This window comes from Monodelphis domestica, chromosome 4 (genome assembly GCF_027887165.1).
Source record: "Monodelphis domestica isolate mMonDom1 chromosome 4, mMonDom1.pri, whole genome shotgun sequence".
Lineage (NCBI taxonomy): Eukaryota > Metazoa > Chordata > Mammalia > Didelphimorphia > Didelphidae > Monodelphis > Monodelphis domestica.
Window position 1 is genome coordinate 426,630,131 of NC_077230.1, and position 18,673 is coordinate 426,648,803.

Consider the following 18,673-nt stretch of genomic DNA (forward strand, 5'->3'; position numbering starts at 1 on the left):
TCTTAAGAAGGGAAGAGGAGGAAACTCCCATGCCAATGGGGTTCACATTCCAATAGCCAAGACCCACTATCAATAGGGAATTTTTCAAGTATGAAATTTCCCAATGGTGAAATTTCCAACATTTATAAGTCTAAGAAATTTTGAGGTTTACACAGGACAGGAAGAACTCTGGCTCATAAAAAGTTTCAGAGTAGCAGTTGACACCTAATGTGATCTAGGGCATCTTAACCTCTCTAGGGCTGTCTCTGGATACAACTGACTTCAGTTCCCTGGAAAGATCAGGAAATGTCCAATTAAACAGAAAATCCTGAAAATCCAAAGAGAATTTAATAAAATCAAAGGAAAAAAATGCAGAATTAAATAAATCTAGGATCTGTTTTTTTTTTTTAATAAAAATACAACTAAATAGATGACCCATTGGTTAATTTCATTAAAGAAAGAGGAAAACATAATTACCAAAAGCAAAAATGAAAAGGATGAATGAGTTAGCAATGAAGTTGAAATTAAGGAAATTCTGAGCAATTATTTTGAGCAATTATGTACCAGCCATAACTCAGAAACAAAGAGTCATTGAAGGGTTACATCTAAAAAGCAAATCGGGAAAGGCTTTACAAAGTTATAATTGTGGATTGTCTTATGGCACAATTAATATGGAAAGGCATAGAATATGTGGTTTCAGGTTTAGGATGGTATCCTCATGAAATCTGGGTACCCATTGCTAAAGATATACTACAGAAATATTTAGTCTTTACTATTAGCATACCCCATTACTATTACCACCTACACTCCACAAGGTTAATTTTCTTTTTTGTCCCAACATCCTGTTGTTTTTCCTAGTGTTCTAAGAGATCTTCCAGTATCAGGACCTAATGTTTATGTTGATGCGAATGCTAGTTATAAGGCAGGAGTATACAAGGAAGGTAGCTACCTGTCATTTTTACCACTCCTTTTTCTTCTACCCAACAAAATGAATTAACAGCTGTTTTGCTAGAATTTTGGTTATTTCAGGAGCCTTTCAACCTCATAATGGACTTTAAATATGTTTTTCAGTCTTTGCAAGGTGTAGAACAAGCTGTCATCAGATCTACTCAAAGCAATGTACAAATGTTATTCTGTAAATTACAAACTGTCATATGACAAAGGACACATCCAGTGTATGCCATGCATGTACGCAGTCATACCAATTTACCTGGACCTATTTTTAAAGGAAATGATATCATAGATCAAGCTTTGATTGCTCAATGTTATCTAACTGATATGCAATTAGCTGAGGAATCCATCATAGATTTCACCAAAATAGTACTGCTTTAGGCCAAATGTTCCAACTCACTAAAGATCAAGCCAGGAGTATTGTTAAAAAGTGTCCTAATTGTGTTCCAAACCATCCCCCAATGTATATTGGTGTGAATCCCAGAGGCTTAAGTAGTACAGATATACGGCAAATGGATGTGACTCACAAACCGTCCTTTGGACGACTTAAATATATCCATGTCACTGTGGATACTTATTCAGGGTTTTTATGGGCTTACTTTTCAGATGCCTGGTCCCCCCAGAACATTTAAAACAGATAATGGACCTGCTTATACTTCCAAACAACTTTTTCTTTTTTGTAAAACTTGGGATATTCAACACCTCACAGGTATCCCATACATTCCACAAGGACAAGCTATTGTGGAGCATAGTAATCAAATACTAAAAATGTTTCTTTTAAAACAAAAAGGGGGAGACAGCACCCCACATCAACGATCGGCAATAACTGTATATACTATAAATAATTTGATCTTTACTTCCAATAATATATCCAGAGCTGAAAATTTTTTCTCTGCATTTTCTTATGAACGAAATTGAGGTACCACTACTCCTGTATTCCCTGCTACAGAAGAAAAATTTGTCATATGGAAAGATGATGATCAATCCTGGCAAGGACCTCACCCAGTGGTCCTGCAAGGCCAAGGCTTTGTTTGTGGCTCCACAGGTAAAGACATTGTATGGCTCCCTTCCTGCTGAGTTCAAGAGACTGACTGACCATAAAGAGAAGGACGAGAAGAGGACTCCGGAAGCCTCACAAGGAGACTCGACTACGTCTCAATAAGATACTGACTCTTCTACTTCTATTCCAGAATTTAAGTACAGCTCCTGGAATAAAGAGATGGGTTTTTTGGGAACAACCACCTTGGGTAGAGTATGTCGGCATGGGACACACTTTACCGTAAGTCCTCTTATAAACAAAAACTAATTCAGATATTCCTGAAATTTACCATTTTGAGAGACAAGCTAAGGACAATAATCAGGCCAATAATTGTTTGTGTCTTTCAATTGGACTGGACTAGTTGAGGCACCCCCAGTGTGCCTCACACGAGACCATCCTGAATGCCTGCCCCTCAGATCTCTGCAGGCGCATTATTATGGTCATCCTGACCTGTCAGATTCTTTCTGGATAGGATCTTATCGTGTAGACAAAGGGGTAAAATATAAAGGGTACAGCCAACTGCAATATTTAGTTTGGCTAGGGGAATCTTGTGATGGTACTTGGGGACAAGAAATACCTATTTGTCCTTCTGTGATGGAATATGAACAAAGAGACACTGTTAATATGTTTCCTCCCTTGCTATTGTGTAGATCTAAAAGGGCACCATGTATTCATTGGAAAAATATGATTTGGGTATCTTGGCATAACGACACAAGGTGTATTGGAAAGAAACTGGATTCTTATAAATTTCATCATAGTTTTATAGGAGGATACAGCTTGCCTTTGTGGGTGATGCCCCCAGAGCTAATTGGTTACGTTCTGCTAATTTCATACAGATTTTGATTGATCATGGAAAGACAGCCCTGGCATTGGATAAAGTAAATATGTATCACTATGTTAATGTTTCTAATAATGGAAAAGTCCAAAAACCAGTAAATACAAGTGTTACATTAGACATTCAGACTTGCCTAACAGGGGGATATGCTTTTATACCTACAGTAAATAATCATCCTGAAGCTTTGAACATTAGTGAAATAACAAGCAAAAGAGTTAGATATTTGAATATTGGAATGTAACCTGTAGCAACTGTAGGGTCAGTTACTGTGTAGGATCACAGGTGGATGGGCCTGTCTTAATCATTAAGTGACCACGCATGGCCCTTTTTGCCACTGAACATAAAGATTCATGGTATGGTAGCCCAGGGGATCAAATTCTTTATGTATTACAACAAAAAATAAGACCACAACATAAACGATGTATTACTTGTATTGCATTAGGCATAGTAGCATTAGTTTCTTCATTGGCTTCTACTATAATAGATTCTGTATCTTTAGCACAATCAGTATCTAACTTACATTCTCTGGAGAATGACGCCAATCATTTGAAAGCATTGGCTACAAATGTAACCTCAGCATTAGAAAGAGAAAAAGAAATTGATACAAGTTTTTACAAAAGTATTATGATGTTACAGAAAAATATGACTGATCTAACAAATGAAGTAGAATGTGTCATTGAAAACACACATGAAATGTGATTATAGATATACTGCATTTTGCTTACTATATAAGAGTAAATAATGACACAAAAACATTGGGAAAAAATTAAATTACAATTACAGGAATTATGGGACCATGAAAACATCACCAAATATATTAACAATCTCAGTATATTAATTCAGAATATTGATTCATCCTTTCAGGAGGATCTCTAACCACAGCATATCGCAGATTCTTTGTATAATTGGATTGAAACATAAAAAGGATTGTTTTCCTCCTTATTTCATGATATGACTCTTCTTGTAGTTGGTGCACTTGTAATTTTGTTTATCTACTTATGCTTGCCTTGTTTGCTAAAAGCTTTAATTACTAGTTTTGCTGAATTGCAAAAAAACTATTAATGGGATCCTGTACCAAAAGGAATTTGATGTCTTAAAAATAAATGGGGAATTGCAGTGAACCTTCCAGGAACCCATGAGAAAAAATTCCTCTTCCCAGGTGTTTGACACAAACTATTCCTGCTGAGTACACCAAAACATAGAAATCTCAGTTCAAGGCTGCATAAACAATTCCAAGATCTCCTGAGAACGGGTTAACTCCCCTGTTCACATTCTGGGGAGGATTGGGGAGAATAGATTGTTTCTCTTGAGGAGAACTTTAAATCTTGCCTGCTGCATACAATACATGTTCATTATCCCTGCTTTGATAATGTTGCAGTCTTTCTTTCTTGAAACTTTTTAGCAGTCCCCTATTGCACCTCCTTAGAAGTCCCAGGCAGTTTTCTAATACGCAGTTCCCTCAATTGATCTTCAGAGACTCCAGACCCCTCACCAATCTGGCTGAAAATTCCCCAGTTCACTGTTGCCACTTGTAAATTGTGTCATCTAGAACCAAATACAATAATCCAAGTGCCATCTGATTGTACAGAAAGACAGCTATCTCCTTATTCTTCGAAGTGGACATGCTTCTCTTAAGACTGCATTAGTGGTTGGGGTAGTTGTGTAGCTCAGTGGATTGAGAGCCAGGCCTAGAGATCAGAAGTTCTGGGATCAAATCTGACCTCAAATAATTCAAAGATATATGACCTTGGGCCACTCATTTAACCTCCATTGCACAGCATGGATTCTAATGCTAATAGGGAAGGATTAAAAAAAGTATACATTATGTTTTTTCAACTACCCTGTTACCTTCCCACTGATAATAAGTTTGTGGATCTCTCAATCATACCCAACATCTCTTTATGCAATCCAACATGGCATTAATAGTCTGTATCCAATTTCCCTTTTTTTTTTTAAAGTTTTTAGTTTTTAAACATTATTTAATTTGGTCATTTTCATACATTATTCATAGGAATCAGAGATCATTTTCTTTTTTTCACCTCCCCTTCCACCAACCCTCCCCAAGTCAACTTGTGATTCCACTGGGTATCACATGTGCCCTTGTTCTGAACCCTATTCCTTGCTGTTGGTATTTGCATTAGGGTGCTCATTTAGCATTTCTCCTCAATCATATCCCCTCAACAACTGTAGTCAAGTAGTTGCCTTTCCTCAGTGTTTTTACTCCCACACTTTGTCTTCTGCCTAAGGATACCGTTTTTTCTCATAGATCCCTGCAGATTGTTCAGGGACATTGCATTACCATTAATGGAGAAATCCATTACATTCAATTGTGCCACAGTGTCTCAGTCTCTGTGAACTATGTTCTCCTGGCTCTGCTCCTATCACTCTGCATCACTTCCTGGAGGTCGTTCCAGTCTCCATGGAATTCCTGCACTTTATTATTCCTTTTAGCACAATAGTATTCCATCACCAACATATACCACAATTTGTTTAGCCATTCCCCAATTGAAGGGCATCCCCTCATTTTCCAATTTTTTTTTTTTTTGCCAGCACAAAGAGCACAGCTATGAATATTCTTGTACATGTCTTTTACCTTATTTGGGGTACAAACCCAGAAGTGCTATAGCGGGATCAAAGGGAAGACAATCTTTTAGTGCTCTTTGGACATAGTTACAAATTACCTTCCAGAATGGTTGGATCAGTTCACAGCCCCATCAGCAATGCATTAATGTCCCAAATTTTGCGACATCCCCTCCAGCATTCATTACTTTCCTTTGCTGTCATGTTGGCCAATCTGCTAGGTGTAAGGTGATACCTCAGAGTTGTTTTGATTTGCATCTGTCTGATTATAAGAGATTTAGAACAATTTTTCACGTGCTTATGAATAGTTTTGATTTCTTTAACTGAAAATTGCCGATTCATGTCCCTTGCCCATTTTTCAATTGGATAATGGCTTGACTTTTTCTATAATTGGTTTAGCTCTTTATAAATTTGAGTAATTAGACCTTTGTCAGAGCTTTATGTTGTGAAGATTGTTTCCCAATTTGTTGCTTCTCCTCTAATTTTAGTTACATTGGTTTTGTTTGTACAAAATGTTTTTAATTTGATGTAGTCAAAAGTATTTGTTTTACATTTTGTGACTATTTATAAGTCTTGCTTGGTTTTAAAATCTTTCCCTTCTCAAAGGTTTGACATGTATACCATTCTGTGTTCACCTAATTTACTAATAGTTTCCTTCTTTATATTCAAGTCATTCACTTATCCTGAGTCTCTCTTGGTGTAGGGTGTGATTTGTTGATCCAAACCTAATCTTACCCACACTGCCTTCCAATTTCCCCAGCAGTTTTTATCAAATAGCTGATTTTTGTCCCAAAAACAGAGATCTTTGTGTTTGTCATAGACTGTCTAGCTGAGGTCATTTACCCCAAGTCTATTCCACTGATACTCCTTTCTGTCTCTTAGCCAGTACCAAATTGTTTTGCTGACCACTGCTTTGTAATATAGTTTGAGATCGGGGACGGCAAGGCCACTTTCCTATGTATTTTTTTTTTCATTATTTCCCCGGATATCCTTGAACCTTTGTTCTTCCAAATGAACTTTGTTATGGTTTTCTCTAATTCGGTAAAAAAAGTTTTTTGGAAGTTCCATGGGTATGGCACTAAATAGATAGATAAGTTTGGATAGGATGATCATTTTTATTATGTTATCCCATCCCACCCATGAGGAATCAATGTTTTTCCAATTGTTTAGATCTAGTTTTAATGGTGTGGAGAGTGTTTCGTAGTTGTGTTCATATAGTTGCCGTGTTTGTCTCGGGAGATAGATTCCTAAGTATTTTATATTGTCTAGAGTGATTTTAAATGAAATTTCTCTTTCTAATTCTTGCTGTTGAGATGTGTTGAAAAGATATAGAAATGCTGATGACTTATGTGGGTTTATTGTGTATCCCGAAACTTTAGTAAAGTTGTTGATTATTTCCACTAGCTTTTTAGTTGATTATCTAGGATACTTTAAATAGACCATCATATCATTTGCATAGAGTTACAGCTTGGTATCCTCATTGCCAATTTTAATACCTTCAATTTCTCTTTCTTCTCTAATTGCTACTGCTAGTGTTTCTAGTACAATATTAAATAATAAAGGTGATAATGGGCATCCTTGTTGGACTCCTGATCTTATTGGGAAGGCTTCGAGTTTATCCCCATTACAGATGATGTTTGCTGAAGGTTTTAGATATATACAGTTTATTATTTTTATGAAAGGCCCTTCTATTTCTATACTTTCTGGTGTTTTCAATAGGAATGGGTGCTGAATTTTATCAAAGGCTTTTTTTTCTGCATCTTTTGAGATAATCATGTGATTTTGTTGGTTTGCTTGTTAATATGATCAATTATGAAGATGGTTTTCCTAATATTGAACCATCCTTGCATTCCTGGTATGAATTCTACCTGTAGTAGCTAACCCTTGTGATGACTTGCTGGAGTCTTTTTGCTAGTATCCTATTTAATATTTTTGCATCTATATTCATTAGGAAGATTGGCCTATAATTTTCTTTCTCTGTTTTTAACCTGCCTGGCTTTGGGATCAGTACCATGTTTGTGGTGTAAAAAGAACTTGGTAGAACCCCTTCTTGGCTTATTCTGTAAAATACTTTGTATAACATTGGGATTAGTTGTTCTTTGAATGTTTGATAGAATTCATTTGTGAATCCATCTGGACCTGGGGATTTTTTCTTAGGGAGTTCTTTGATGGCTTTTTCAATTTCTTTTTCTGATATGGGGTTGTTTAGGTAATTTATTTCTTCTTCTTTTAGTCTAGGCAATTTATATTTTTCTAAGTATTCATCCATATCACCTAGATAGCCATATTTTTGCCATATAATTGGGCATAGTAGTTTTTCATGATTAACTTAATTTCCTCTTCATTAGAGGTGAGGTCTGCCTTTTCATCTTGGATACTGACAATTTGTTTTTTTTCTTTCCTTTTTTTAATTAGACTGATTAGTACTTTTTCTATTTTATTTGTTTTTTTTTTCAATGTACCAGCGTCTAGTCTTATTTATTAAATCAATAGTTCTTTGGCTTTCAATTTTATTGATTTCTCCTTTGATTTTTAGGATCTCTAATTTAGTCTTCTTCTGAGGATTTTTAATTTGTTCACTTTCTAGTTTTTTAATTTGCATGTCAAATTCATTGACCTCTGTTCTTCTTAATTTGTTATCTATAAACTCAAGGATATAAATTTCCCCCTGAGTACTGCTTTGGCTGCATCCCATAGGTTTTGAAAGGATGTCTCACCAATATCTTTTTCTTCAATGAAGTTATTAATTGTTTCTATGATTTGTTCTTTAACTAGCTGGTTTTGGAGAATCATACTGTATAATTTCCAATTAATTTTTGGTTTACTTCTCCATGTACCCTTACTAATTTTTATTTTCATTGCATTGTGGTCTGAGAATTTTGCATTTATTATTTCTACCCTTTTGCATTTGTTTGCAATGTTTTTGTGCCCTAATACATAGTCAGTTTTTGTGAATGTACCATGTGCTTCTGAAAATAATGTGTATTCCTTTTTGTCCCTATTTATTTTTCTCCACATGTCTACTTACTCTAATTTTTCTAAGATTTCATTTGCTTCTATCAACTCTTTCTTATTTATTTTTTGGTTTGATTTATCTAGTACAGATAGAGGAAGGTTCAGGTCTCCCACTAATATACTTTTTCTATCTATTTCATCCTTGAGCTCCTCTACTTCCTCCTTAAGAAATTTGGATACTATGCCATTTGGTGCATACATGTTGAGTACAAATATTTCCTTGTTGTCTATACTGCCTTTTATCAGGATGTAATTACCTTCCATATCTCTTTTAACTAGATTTATTTTTACTTTGGCTTTGTCAGATATCATGATTGTGACTCCTGCCTTCTTTTTATCAGTTGATGCCCAATAGATTTGGATCCATCCTCTAACTTTCACCCTATGCCTATCTACCTTCCTCGTGTGTGATTTCTACTCCTGGTCCTGTCTTTTCTTCTTTCACTATTTCCTTCTACACTAATGTTTATTTATAATCAGTCCCCATAGTTACCACCCTTATTTTACTTCCCTTTCTACCCCCCTTCCCTTTTTATCCCCCCCTTATTTTCCTCTGTAATCTTTTTTAAATTTCCCCCCCCACCCTCTCCCTCCCTTGTATTTCTTTCCCTCACCACCAGTCCATTTTTTACCCTTCTATTTCCATATAGGGCACAAATCTATTCTCTGCCTCAATGAATTGGATTATTCTTCCCTCTTTAGGTCAGTTTCAAAGCACATAAGAGATGAGTAATTCCTATCTCCACCCTCTTTACCCTTCCAGTGTATCGATGTTCTCTCCCCTCCTGCCATGAGCTTCTTTGTGACATATAAATTTACCCCCATTCGTTTCTTTCCTTGTTTCTTTTAGTATTAACCTCTTTTTTTAGGTCTGGTTGTATACACACACACACACACACGTATATGTATTTATGCATGCATATATCTATATACCTATTGTGTCTTGTCCTTTCATCCTATACAGTTTGTCACAGTTCCCATTAGTGTAATTCTACTAGCTGCCCAGGTGATAGCAACAGTTTTTAAGAGTTACCAATGACCTCTCTTTCTTATAGGGATACATATAATTTTAACTTATTGAGTCTCTTAAACATGTTTTTCCTTTTTGTTTGTTTTTCTTTTCCCCCTCTTTTTTAATTACCTTTTGATGATTCTCTTGAGTTCTATGCTTGGACATAAAATTTTCTGTTCAGGTCTGATCTTTTCTTTACAAATGCTTGGAATTCCTCTATTGTGTTGAATGACCATACTTTCCGCTGTTAGAATATAGTCAGTTTTGATGGGTATTTGATTCTTGGTTGTAGACCTAGTTCCAGAGTTCCTTGCTTTCCAGAATATCATATTCCATGCCTTTCAGTCCTTCAGTGTGGATGTAGCCAGATCTTGTGTTATCCTCACTGTGTTTCCATTGTATCTGAATGGCGTCATCTTGGCAGCTTGTAATATCTTTTCTTTGGTCTGATAGTTTTTAAATTTGGCTATAACATTCCTGGGTGTTATCAGTTGGGGATTAAATACAGGAGGTGATCTGTGGATTCTTTCAATCTCCACTTTCCCCTCTTGTTCTAGGATATTGTGACAGTTTTCCTGAATAATTTCCTGTAGTATTATGTCCAGGCTGTTTCTTTTGTCATGGTCTTCTGGTAGACCAATGATTCTTAAATTTTCTCTTCTCAAACGATTTTCTAAATTGTCTGTTTTGTGAATGAGAGGCTTCATATTTTCCTCAATTTTTTCATTCTTTTTGTTTAGTTTTATAGTGTCCTGTTGCCTTGTGAGGTCACTTAATTCCAGTTGTTGTATTCTGATTCTTAAAGACTGAATTTCACCCCTGGCTTTTTGGTCCTCCTTTTCCTTCTGATCTGATTTTCTTTGAAGGTCTTCTTTCATCCTCTTTACCTTGTCTTTCTTCTCCTTTGTCCCATCTTTCATCTTCTTTGCCTCATCTTTCATCTCCTTTGCCTCATTTTCCAGCTGGTTGATTTTGGCTTTCAAGACACTATTTTCTCATTTTAGTTCAAGTGCCTCTGTTTCCAGATGACTTATCTTAATTTTTAAGTTATTTTCCCAGTTGTCCTCAGCTTCTTTTGATTTTGTTTTGAATTCTTCCACAGCCTGTATCCAATTCACTGGGATTTCTGATTTATCGTTTGCTGATCTCTCCCCCTCTGTTCCATTTGCTGAGTAGAAGCTGTCTATTGTAGTTTCTTTCTTCTTTATCTGTTGTTTGCTGAAATTCACCCCTTCTTTACTCCCCATATTTGTCTGTGCTCTTACTCCTCTCTTTTTTTTTTTTGGTTTTGGGGGCTTCTGTCAGTCTCCCCTCTTGGAGCTTTAATAGGAGATCTCTCAGTGTAGCCTCTGGTGGGGTTTGAGCTTCCCTGACCTATGGAGGCTTTTGATTGCATTAAAGTCCAGCAGTCAATGAGGATGGATATGGAGCTTGGGTTTCCCTGAACTCTGGAGTCTTTTGATGAGATTAAGTTCAGCTTAGTTGGGCTGGGTGTGCTCTGAGTCCAAAACTTCCTGGAAGGCTGGAGCAAATATGGAGGATCTCCACCACTCTGACAAGGCTGCCAGGTCTATGCTCCCTCTCTAGCTCCTTCCCCGACACCTGTGTTGGACACTCTGAACTTGGCACAGCTCTGCTTGCAAGTTATGCCTTTCAGACCAGCACCTTTGACCACCCAGATGTTCCCGCTGCCATTGGAATCTCAGCACTCTGGGTGGGTGGGGGGAAGGGTCCTGGGACCTTCCTTCAGTCTTCCCCTTAACCCTGAGTGTTCTCAGATTCTGGCTTTATGGGGGGAGGGGGGGCGTACCTTTTGAATTAATTCCAGCAGGATGGTTCATTGGCTCAGACTTGTTGTTAAGTTTGATTTTCAATCCCCTGGGAGCATTCAGTTTGTGATCCATTAGGAAGGGTATTCAGAGGTCTGAACTTCTGCTCCTTCGAGGCCTCCATATTACATCCCCAACCTTTTTCTTGAGGATAACCTTGTGTGCTACATAAAATAAATGTTAATTATCCCTGCTTTGATAATGTTGCAGTCTTTCTTTCTTACAACTCTTTAGCAGCCATCTATTGTGACTCAGTAGAGGTCCCAGGCATTTTTCTAATATGTAGTTCCCTCAATTGATCTTCAGAGACTCCAGATTCCTCACCAATCTGGCTGAACATTCCCCAGTTCACTGTTGCCACTTGTAAATAGTCATCTAGAACCAAATACAATAATCCAAGTGCCATCTGATAGTACAGAAGGGCAGCTTTCTCCTTATTCTTGGAAATGGACATACTTCTCTTAAGACTGCATTGGTGGTTGAGGTAGTTGTGTAGCTCAGTGCATTAAGAGCCAGGCCTAGAGATCAGAGGTTTTGGGATGAAATCTGACCTCAAAAAATTCAAAGATATATAACCCTAGGCCACTCATTTAACCTCCATTGCACAGTATGGATTCTAAGGCTAAAAGGGAAGGGTTAAAAAAAGTATGCATTATGCTTTTTCAACTACCCTGTTACCTTTCCCACTTATAATAAGTTTGTGGATCTCTCAATAATCCCCAACATCTCTTTATGCAATACAAATTGGCATTAATAGTCTGTCTCCAATTTCCCCTTTTTTAAATCAACCATACCCCATTACTTCAACTCTTTTCTATGGCATAGGTACCAGTCACTGTCCCATCGAGGCCGATGCTTTTTTGTGTTTTGGACTTTTTCTACTCAAGGATAGGACCTGATATCAATCCCCAATGACATTCATCTTATCACATTATGTCTACTGTGCCAGCATCCTAAACTACTTCTGCATCCTACCTGTTTCAACAATCCCTATCCTGCCAATTTTCTCATTATTTCTTTTTTTCTTTCTAGTTTCAAAATTATGCCTTCTGCTTGTCTGTACAATTAGTAGAACATTAATGGTCATGATTTACAAAACTCTTTACAGATATTATTTCATTTGATCCAAGTCACTCATAGAAACATTGAACAGAATGAGTTCAAGAAAAGAAACTTCAGAAGATTTATCTGAACTGATACAGAATGAAGTGAGTAGAACCAAGAGATAATATATACAATACCAACATTGTTCTGAAGGCAAACAACTTGGAAACCCATGGGACCTCTCATCACTGCACTGACCAACCAGGACTGCAGAAGACCCATGATGAAATAAGTTACTCACTTTCTACAAAAAGCTATAGACTTCCTATGAAATCAGCTGCCTCTCTTCAGAAATGGGATGGACTGAGGGTGTAAGTTGCAACACATATTTTTTGAGCTCTGAAATTAGTTTTCCTTGATTGTCCATGCGGCATCATACATGTATTTTAATCTTGAAACAATTATTAATATGTAAATATTGCAACTTATGTGCTCATGTACCGGATTCATAGGCTTATTAGTCTTGATCATTGCATTTAATAGGTACTGTATTAATTCTGACTAATCTCCAAATCTACAGTCCAAAAATAAGAAGAATTCCCGGGTAAGCTGCCATAGGGTCCTAGTTCACACCTTGTCTGACCAGATTCCATACCAGGTCACATGTTTGAATAAACCACTCCTATTTGATCTTGTGGTAGTCAGTTGAACCAATGTTAAGTCTTGTGCCTTGTAAAATGATCATTAGCTACCTCCATTCCCCATTCCTTGATCCTCCAATAAAAGATTGAGGACATATATAGTTCACTCTCTCTTTCTCTCTACCACCATCAGAGGAGCACACAGGCTGGATCCCAAGCTCTTGAAGCCTTGTCTCTGAGTCTCTCTTCCTTTGTTCTATTTCCTCTTTCTCTATATCCCCTTCACCCATTTTCTCTCAGTTTCTAACTCTCCTTCTCAGATGTCCAGCTAGGAATATATTAATTTGTGGCTACAGGCAGGCACAACTCATCCCTGTCCCGAAGATTTTAGTTTTCATTACTGGTAGAAGGTAGAAGGGGGACAGAAAATAGAGTTTAGTTAATTGGAAAAAAATAAATTAAGAAAAAGCTCTTTTCAACCATGGGTGTCAAATACATAGCCTGCAACATTCTCAGGTGCTGCATGAACCAGGGGAAAAGGTAATTGGAAAATAGTTAACAAAAGAAAATGACACAGAGATAATTATATGATCATTTAAAATGAGTGCTTTCATCATCCTCATGTACAGTTTGAGGCCAATAAAAAATCATTCCACCTCTGAAGTATATCCTGTTGGTGTCTGACTTCCCCAAGGTCACTTCCCCACTTCACAATTCTATCTCTCCCCCCTGCTCTCCATTCAGAACATTCCTAGAGGCAGGGACAGGAAGTTGGGATACCCCTAAGGTTTGTAACAATAAAACTACATGAAACAAAAGGAAACTAAGGCCAGAGATGATCTCTCTATGGTCCTGCTGTACATTAATGTGATTATGGGAATGGAGGGTCTGTCATCTGTACATAGGAAAGTCAGACCAGTGAATTAATTGGGCAGCAGGAATTCTACAGTGGATCCAGCTACTGAATGCTAAAGCCAATAGATCAGAACCAGGCTTCACAAGAGACATGCTTCCATGTGGCATTTAATGCCACAAAGAGGAAAATATATGTCCAATGGTGAATCTCTTTGTGTGAAAGGAGACAAAGTTTATATCTTCCTTTCCATCTCCAGAATTTCCCTACCAAGGGGAATCAAGGCCAGCCCCATTGTATGACCATAGCTTATACTCCAACCAAGACTAGAAATATTCCGTGGTTCCACAGCACCAAGGGAAAGGGATTGAAGGAAAGAGTATTGGGCAGTCATTGAACCTGCGGTCCTAGAATTTGGGAGATGAAGAAGGTTGTATATCACTAGGACAGAAGAGAATAATACAATATCAATAACAAGGATGATGAAGACAACTCACATGCTTTTTATACCTACCATATAAAAAGGACCTTTACTCATAGAATGCTATTATATACAGAGAAAATGTAATTTATTTTTCCAGATAAAGAAACTGAGGCCTCAAAAGGAGGAGTCATTTACTACACAGATAGTAGACAGAAAAGAAAGGATTCTATCCAAGTTTTATGATTCTGAGCTCAGGTCTCTTTCTACCACAATGCACTGTGCCATGGGACCAGGGGGGGATACTGTCACTCTTGTCTATTTCTGTCATGCCAGGATCATCTGTGAAAACTTGGCTACTCTCAGTAATGTAATAATCTGGGACAATCCTGAAAGATTTATGACAGGGAATGTTATCCACTTCCAGAGAAAAAACTATTGGAGTTTCCTTTCATATTAGTATATTTGTGGTTTTATTTTGGAATTTGGTTACGTATAAATGTGCTCTTACTACAATGTCCCAAATGGAGTGTTTTGTACAACAATAAAAATACAAAAGAAAAAATAAGGAAAAAAGAATTAGTAGAACATTAATGGTCATGATTTACCAAGCTCTTTACAGATATTATTCCATTTGATCCCAAGTCACTCATAGAAACACTGAACAGAATGAGTTCAAAAACAGAAACTTCAGATTTCTCTGAATTAATGCAGAATGAAGTGAGCAGAACCAAGATGGTGATTTATACAATAACTACAGTGTTCCGAAGTCAAAGAACTTTGAAAAACTTGGGACCTCTGATCAATGCAGTGGCTAACATGGACTGCAGAAGACCCATGATAATAAATTACTCACTTCCTACAAAAACCTACAGAATTCCTATGAAATCAGCTGCCTCACTTCAGAAATGGGATGCAGTCAGGGTGTATGTTGCAACAGATATTTTTTGAGCATCAGAATTTGTTTTCCTTGATTGTCCATGTGGCATCATAGGTGTATTTTAATCTTGAAACAATTATTAATATATCAATAGTGCAACCTATATTCTTATATACCAGATTCATGGGCAAGTAGTTCTTGATCATTGTATTTAATAGGTACTGGATTAATTCTGACCACTCTCCAAATCTACAGTCCAAAAGTCAGAAGAATTCCTGGGTAGGCTGCCACAGGGTCCTAGTTCCCACCTTGTCAGACCAGATTCCATACCAGGTCACATGTTTGAATAAACTCCTCCTCCTTGATCTAATGGTTGTCAGTTGAGCCAATGTTAACTCTTATGCCATGTTACATGATCATTAGCTACCTCCCATTCCCCATTCCTTGATCCTCCAATAAAAGATTGAGGAAATATGTAGTTTACTCTTTCTCTCTCTCTACTAGAATCAGAGGAGCACACATTAAGGCTTTTTAAGCCCTGTCTCTGAGTCTTTCTTCTTTTATTATATTCCCTCTTTCTCTATATCCCCTTCACCTATTTTCCCTCAGTTCCTAACTCTCTTTCTCAGGTGTCCACCTAGGAATAGATTAATTCATGGCTACAGGCAGGCACAACTCATACCTGTCCCAAAGATTTTAGTTTTTATTAGTGGTAGAAGGTAGAAGGGGGACAGAAAATAGATTTTAGTTAATTGGAAAAAAAATAAATTAAGAAAAAGCTCTTTTCAACCACAGGTGTCAAATACATAGCCTGCAACATTCCCAGGTGCTGCATGAACCAGGGGAAAAGGTAATTGGAAAATAGTTAACAAAAGAAAATGACAAACAGATAATTATATGATAATTTAAAATGTGAGCTTTAGGCATCCTCATGTACAGATTGAGGCGAATAAAAAATCGTCCCTCCTCTAAAGTATATGCTGTTGGTGTCCAATTCTTTCTCTCCCCGCTGCTCTCCATTCAGAACATCCCCATAGTCTAGGAGAGGAAGTTGGGATACCCCTAAGGTTTGTAACAATAAAATTGCATGAAATAAAAGGAAACTAAGGCCAGAGATGATCTCTCTATGAACCTGCTGCCCATTAGTGTGATTATGAGACTGAAGGTTTTGTTATTGATACATAGGAAAGTCAGACCAGTGAATTAATTGGGCATCAGGAATTCTACTGTGGACCCAGTTACTGGAGGCTAAAGCCAATCATCCCTTTACATGGATAAGAATCAGGTTTCATAGCAGCCATACTTTCATGTGACTTTTTATGCCACAAAGAGGAAAAATATAGGTGCAATGGTGAATCTCTGTGTGTGAAAGGAGACAAAGTTTACATCCTCCTTTCCATCTCCAGAATATCCCTGCCAAACAGGATCAAGGCCAGCCCTGTTGCATGACCATAGCTTATACTCCAACCAAGAATTAAAAACATTCTGTGGGTCCATAGCACCAAGGGAAAGGGATGGAAGGAAAGATTATGGAGCAGTCATTGAACCTGCAGTCCTAGAAGTTGGGAGAAAAAGAAGGTTGTATGCTACTAGGACAGAAGAGAATAATACAATATCAATAACAAGGATGATGATGACAATTCACATGTTTTTGTGCCTAACATGTAAAAAGTACTTTCCCCACATAAAATCCTATTATATACAGAGCAAATATTATTCATTTTTCCAGATGAAGAAGCTGAGGATGTGAAAGGAGGAGACACACTTACCACACAGATAATAGAAAGAGGAGGAATGATTAAATCCAAGTTTCATGATTCTGAGTAGAAGGTTCCTTCTACCACAATGCATTGTGCCATGGGACCACGGAGGCAGAATGTCACTTATGTCTATTTCTCTCCATATCTATTTCTGCCAGGGAAAGAGAGAGCCCAACACAAAGTTGGGGGCCCAATCAAGCTACTCACCATATATCATAAGAGTCTTGTTTGCAGTGCGCGTCAAGCCAGTAAATGAGTTAGTTGCAATACAGGTATAGTTTCCGATATGATTCAGGGATGTAATAATAGAAAATGAGGCTGAGTTGCTGACAGATTGTCCATTCTGTAACCAAGTGAATTGTGCTGGTGGGTTAGAATCAGCAACACAGCTCAAGGTAACATTTATCCCCGTTGCGAACTGATCGCTTATATGGTCAATTGTGGCAATATCTGGGCCATCTGGGGGAAAAAGAAGGATTCCATATTTAGATTATGGCAGAAAAGAAGGGCATCTCCTAGTCTGTAACCCATCACCAGGGACCACTGTGATGCTCCTTTGAGCTGGGAAATTCACAGCTCCTCCTCTACTTTTACAGTTTGGATCTGAACTTGGAAGATCTTAGGGCTTTCTCCAGTTCAGCACCCTGGATGGCCACCCTCCACCAGAACACATGACAAGGCCAATCTGGGCTCCCTAAAGATGAAGGGGTTTGGGAACCTCAGAGCCTAGCTCTTTAGTTCTCAGAGAAGGGACTGAATTAGCCTGGCCTCTGGGAACACACCACCAGGCTATAAGCAGGCACCATATAGGAAGAAGCAATATACTTACAGGCAACATCCAGTGTGAATGGATGACTCCTATTGCTATAAAATGGATTCCGGATTTCACACTCATATGGCCCTTTGTTATCTCTTCTTGTGAGCCTGCTGAGAGTGAGTGTCCTCTTATCTGGCGAGAGCTGTATCCTGCTACCAGCTGTGGCAACTCGGTTTATGAACCACTGGTAAGCGTGAATTTGACCTGTAGCCTGGCATGTCAATGAGAAGTCCTTGGTCTCCACTGCAGTAATGTTGGAGGTGACAATGGTAGGTTTGGACAGTGGCGCTGTGCAGAGAATAGACAGAAAATGACTGTGTTGGTTCTTTTTCTTACCTTATAACCAAATAAGTGGTTTGGAAGTGGCCTGTCTAAGACCTTGGCAGGCTGGAGGCCAGACACCAAGAACCTGTGATTTCAATAGCAAAGCTCCCCCCTTTTTCTGGTGCAGATCTCATCTCCTCCAGGCCTTAGGAAAAGTCCAACTTCAGTTCCTGTGACTGACAAAGACATTCACATGGAGTCCAAGCCCCGGGTGCTCAGTCTTTCTGGGCTGAGGCAAGTAGGACTGGGGATGACAGACCCCTTCATCCAGCACCTGGGCTTGGATTTAAGGCCTTTATAGCTTGGCAGAACCACCAAGAGTTTATGATTCCTTGGCCTGGGCTTTCGGAAGCCAGTGTTCCTTACCTTGACAGCTTGATAAGGATATTGGGAGAGGTTGGTGTGGATAGACTAGGGACAGGCCACAGGGAGACTGTGCTCAGAAAGGGAAACATTACTTTAATTCTGAAGAGGAAAGAAAAGGAAAGGCAGAGAGTGGAAATAGATCAGTTAGTATCAGGGAACAAAAGGAAGAGCCTCAGGCTGGGAGTCAGGTCAGACCTGGTTCAAGTCTGGAGATTTCAAACCCACAATAACATCTCTGGTGCCTAGGACATGATTTGTCCACAGGAAGTAGTTCCTACCCTTTACAGAAGATTCTGGAATCCCCTGCTTTGGCCTCTCCCTTTTCCT

At 38.1% G+C, this 18,673-nt stretch overlaps 1 protein-coding gene across 1 annotated transcript in view; it reads right to left on the reverse strand.

The window, feature by feature from the left end:
* The window catches only part of LOC103095547 (carcinoembryonic antigen-related cell adhesion molecule 5-like), a 91,549-nt gene extending 74,234 nt beyond the window's left edge, over positions 1-17,315 (reverse strand). Inside the window, exon 1 of the mRNA XM_056825363.1 lies at positions 17,047-17,315. Coding sequence (XP_056681341.1) covers positions 17,047-17,056 — 10 coding nt within the window. The 5' untranslated portion in view covers positions 17,057-17,315. The remainder of the gene's footprint in view (positions 1-17,046) is intronic.
* Positions 17,316-18,673: the final 1,358 nt, after the last annotated feature.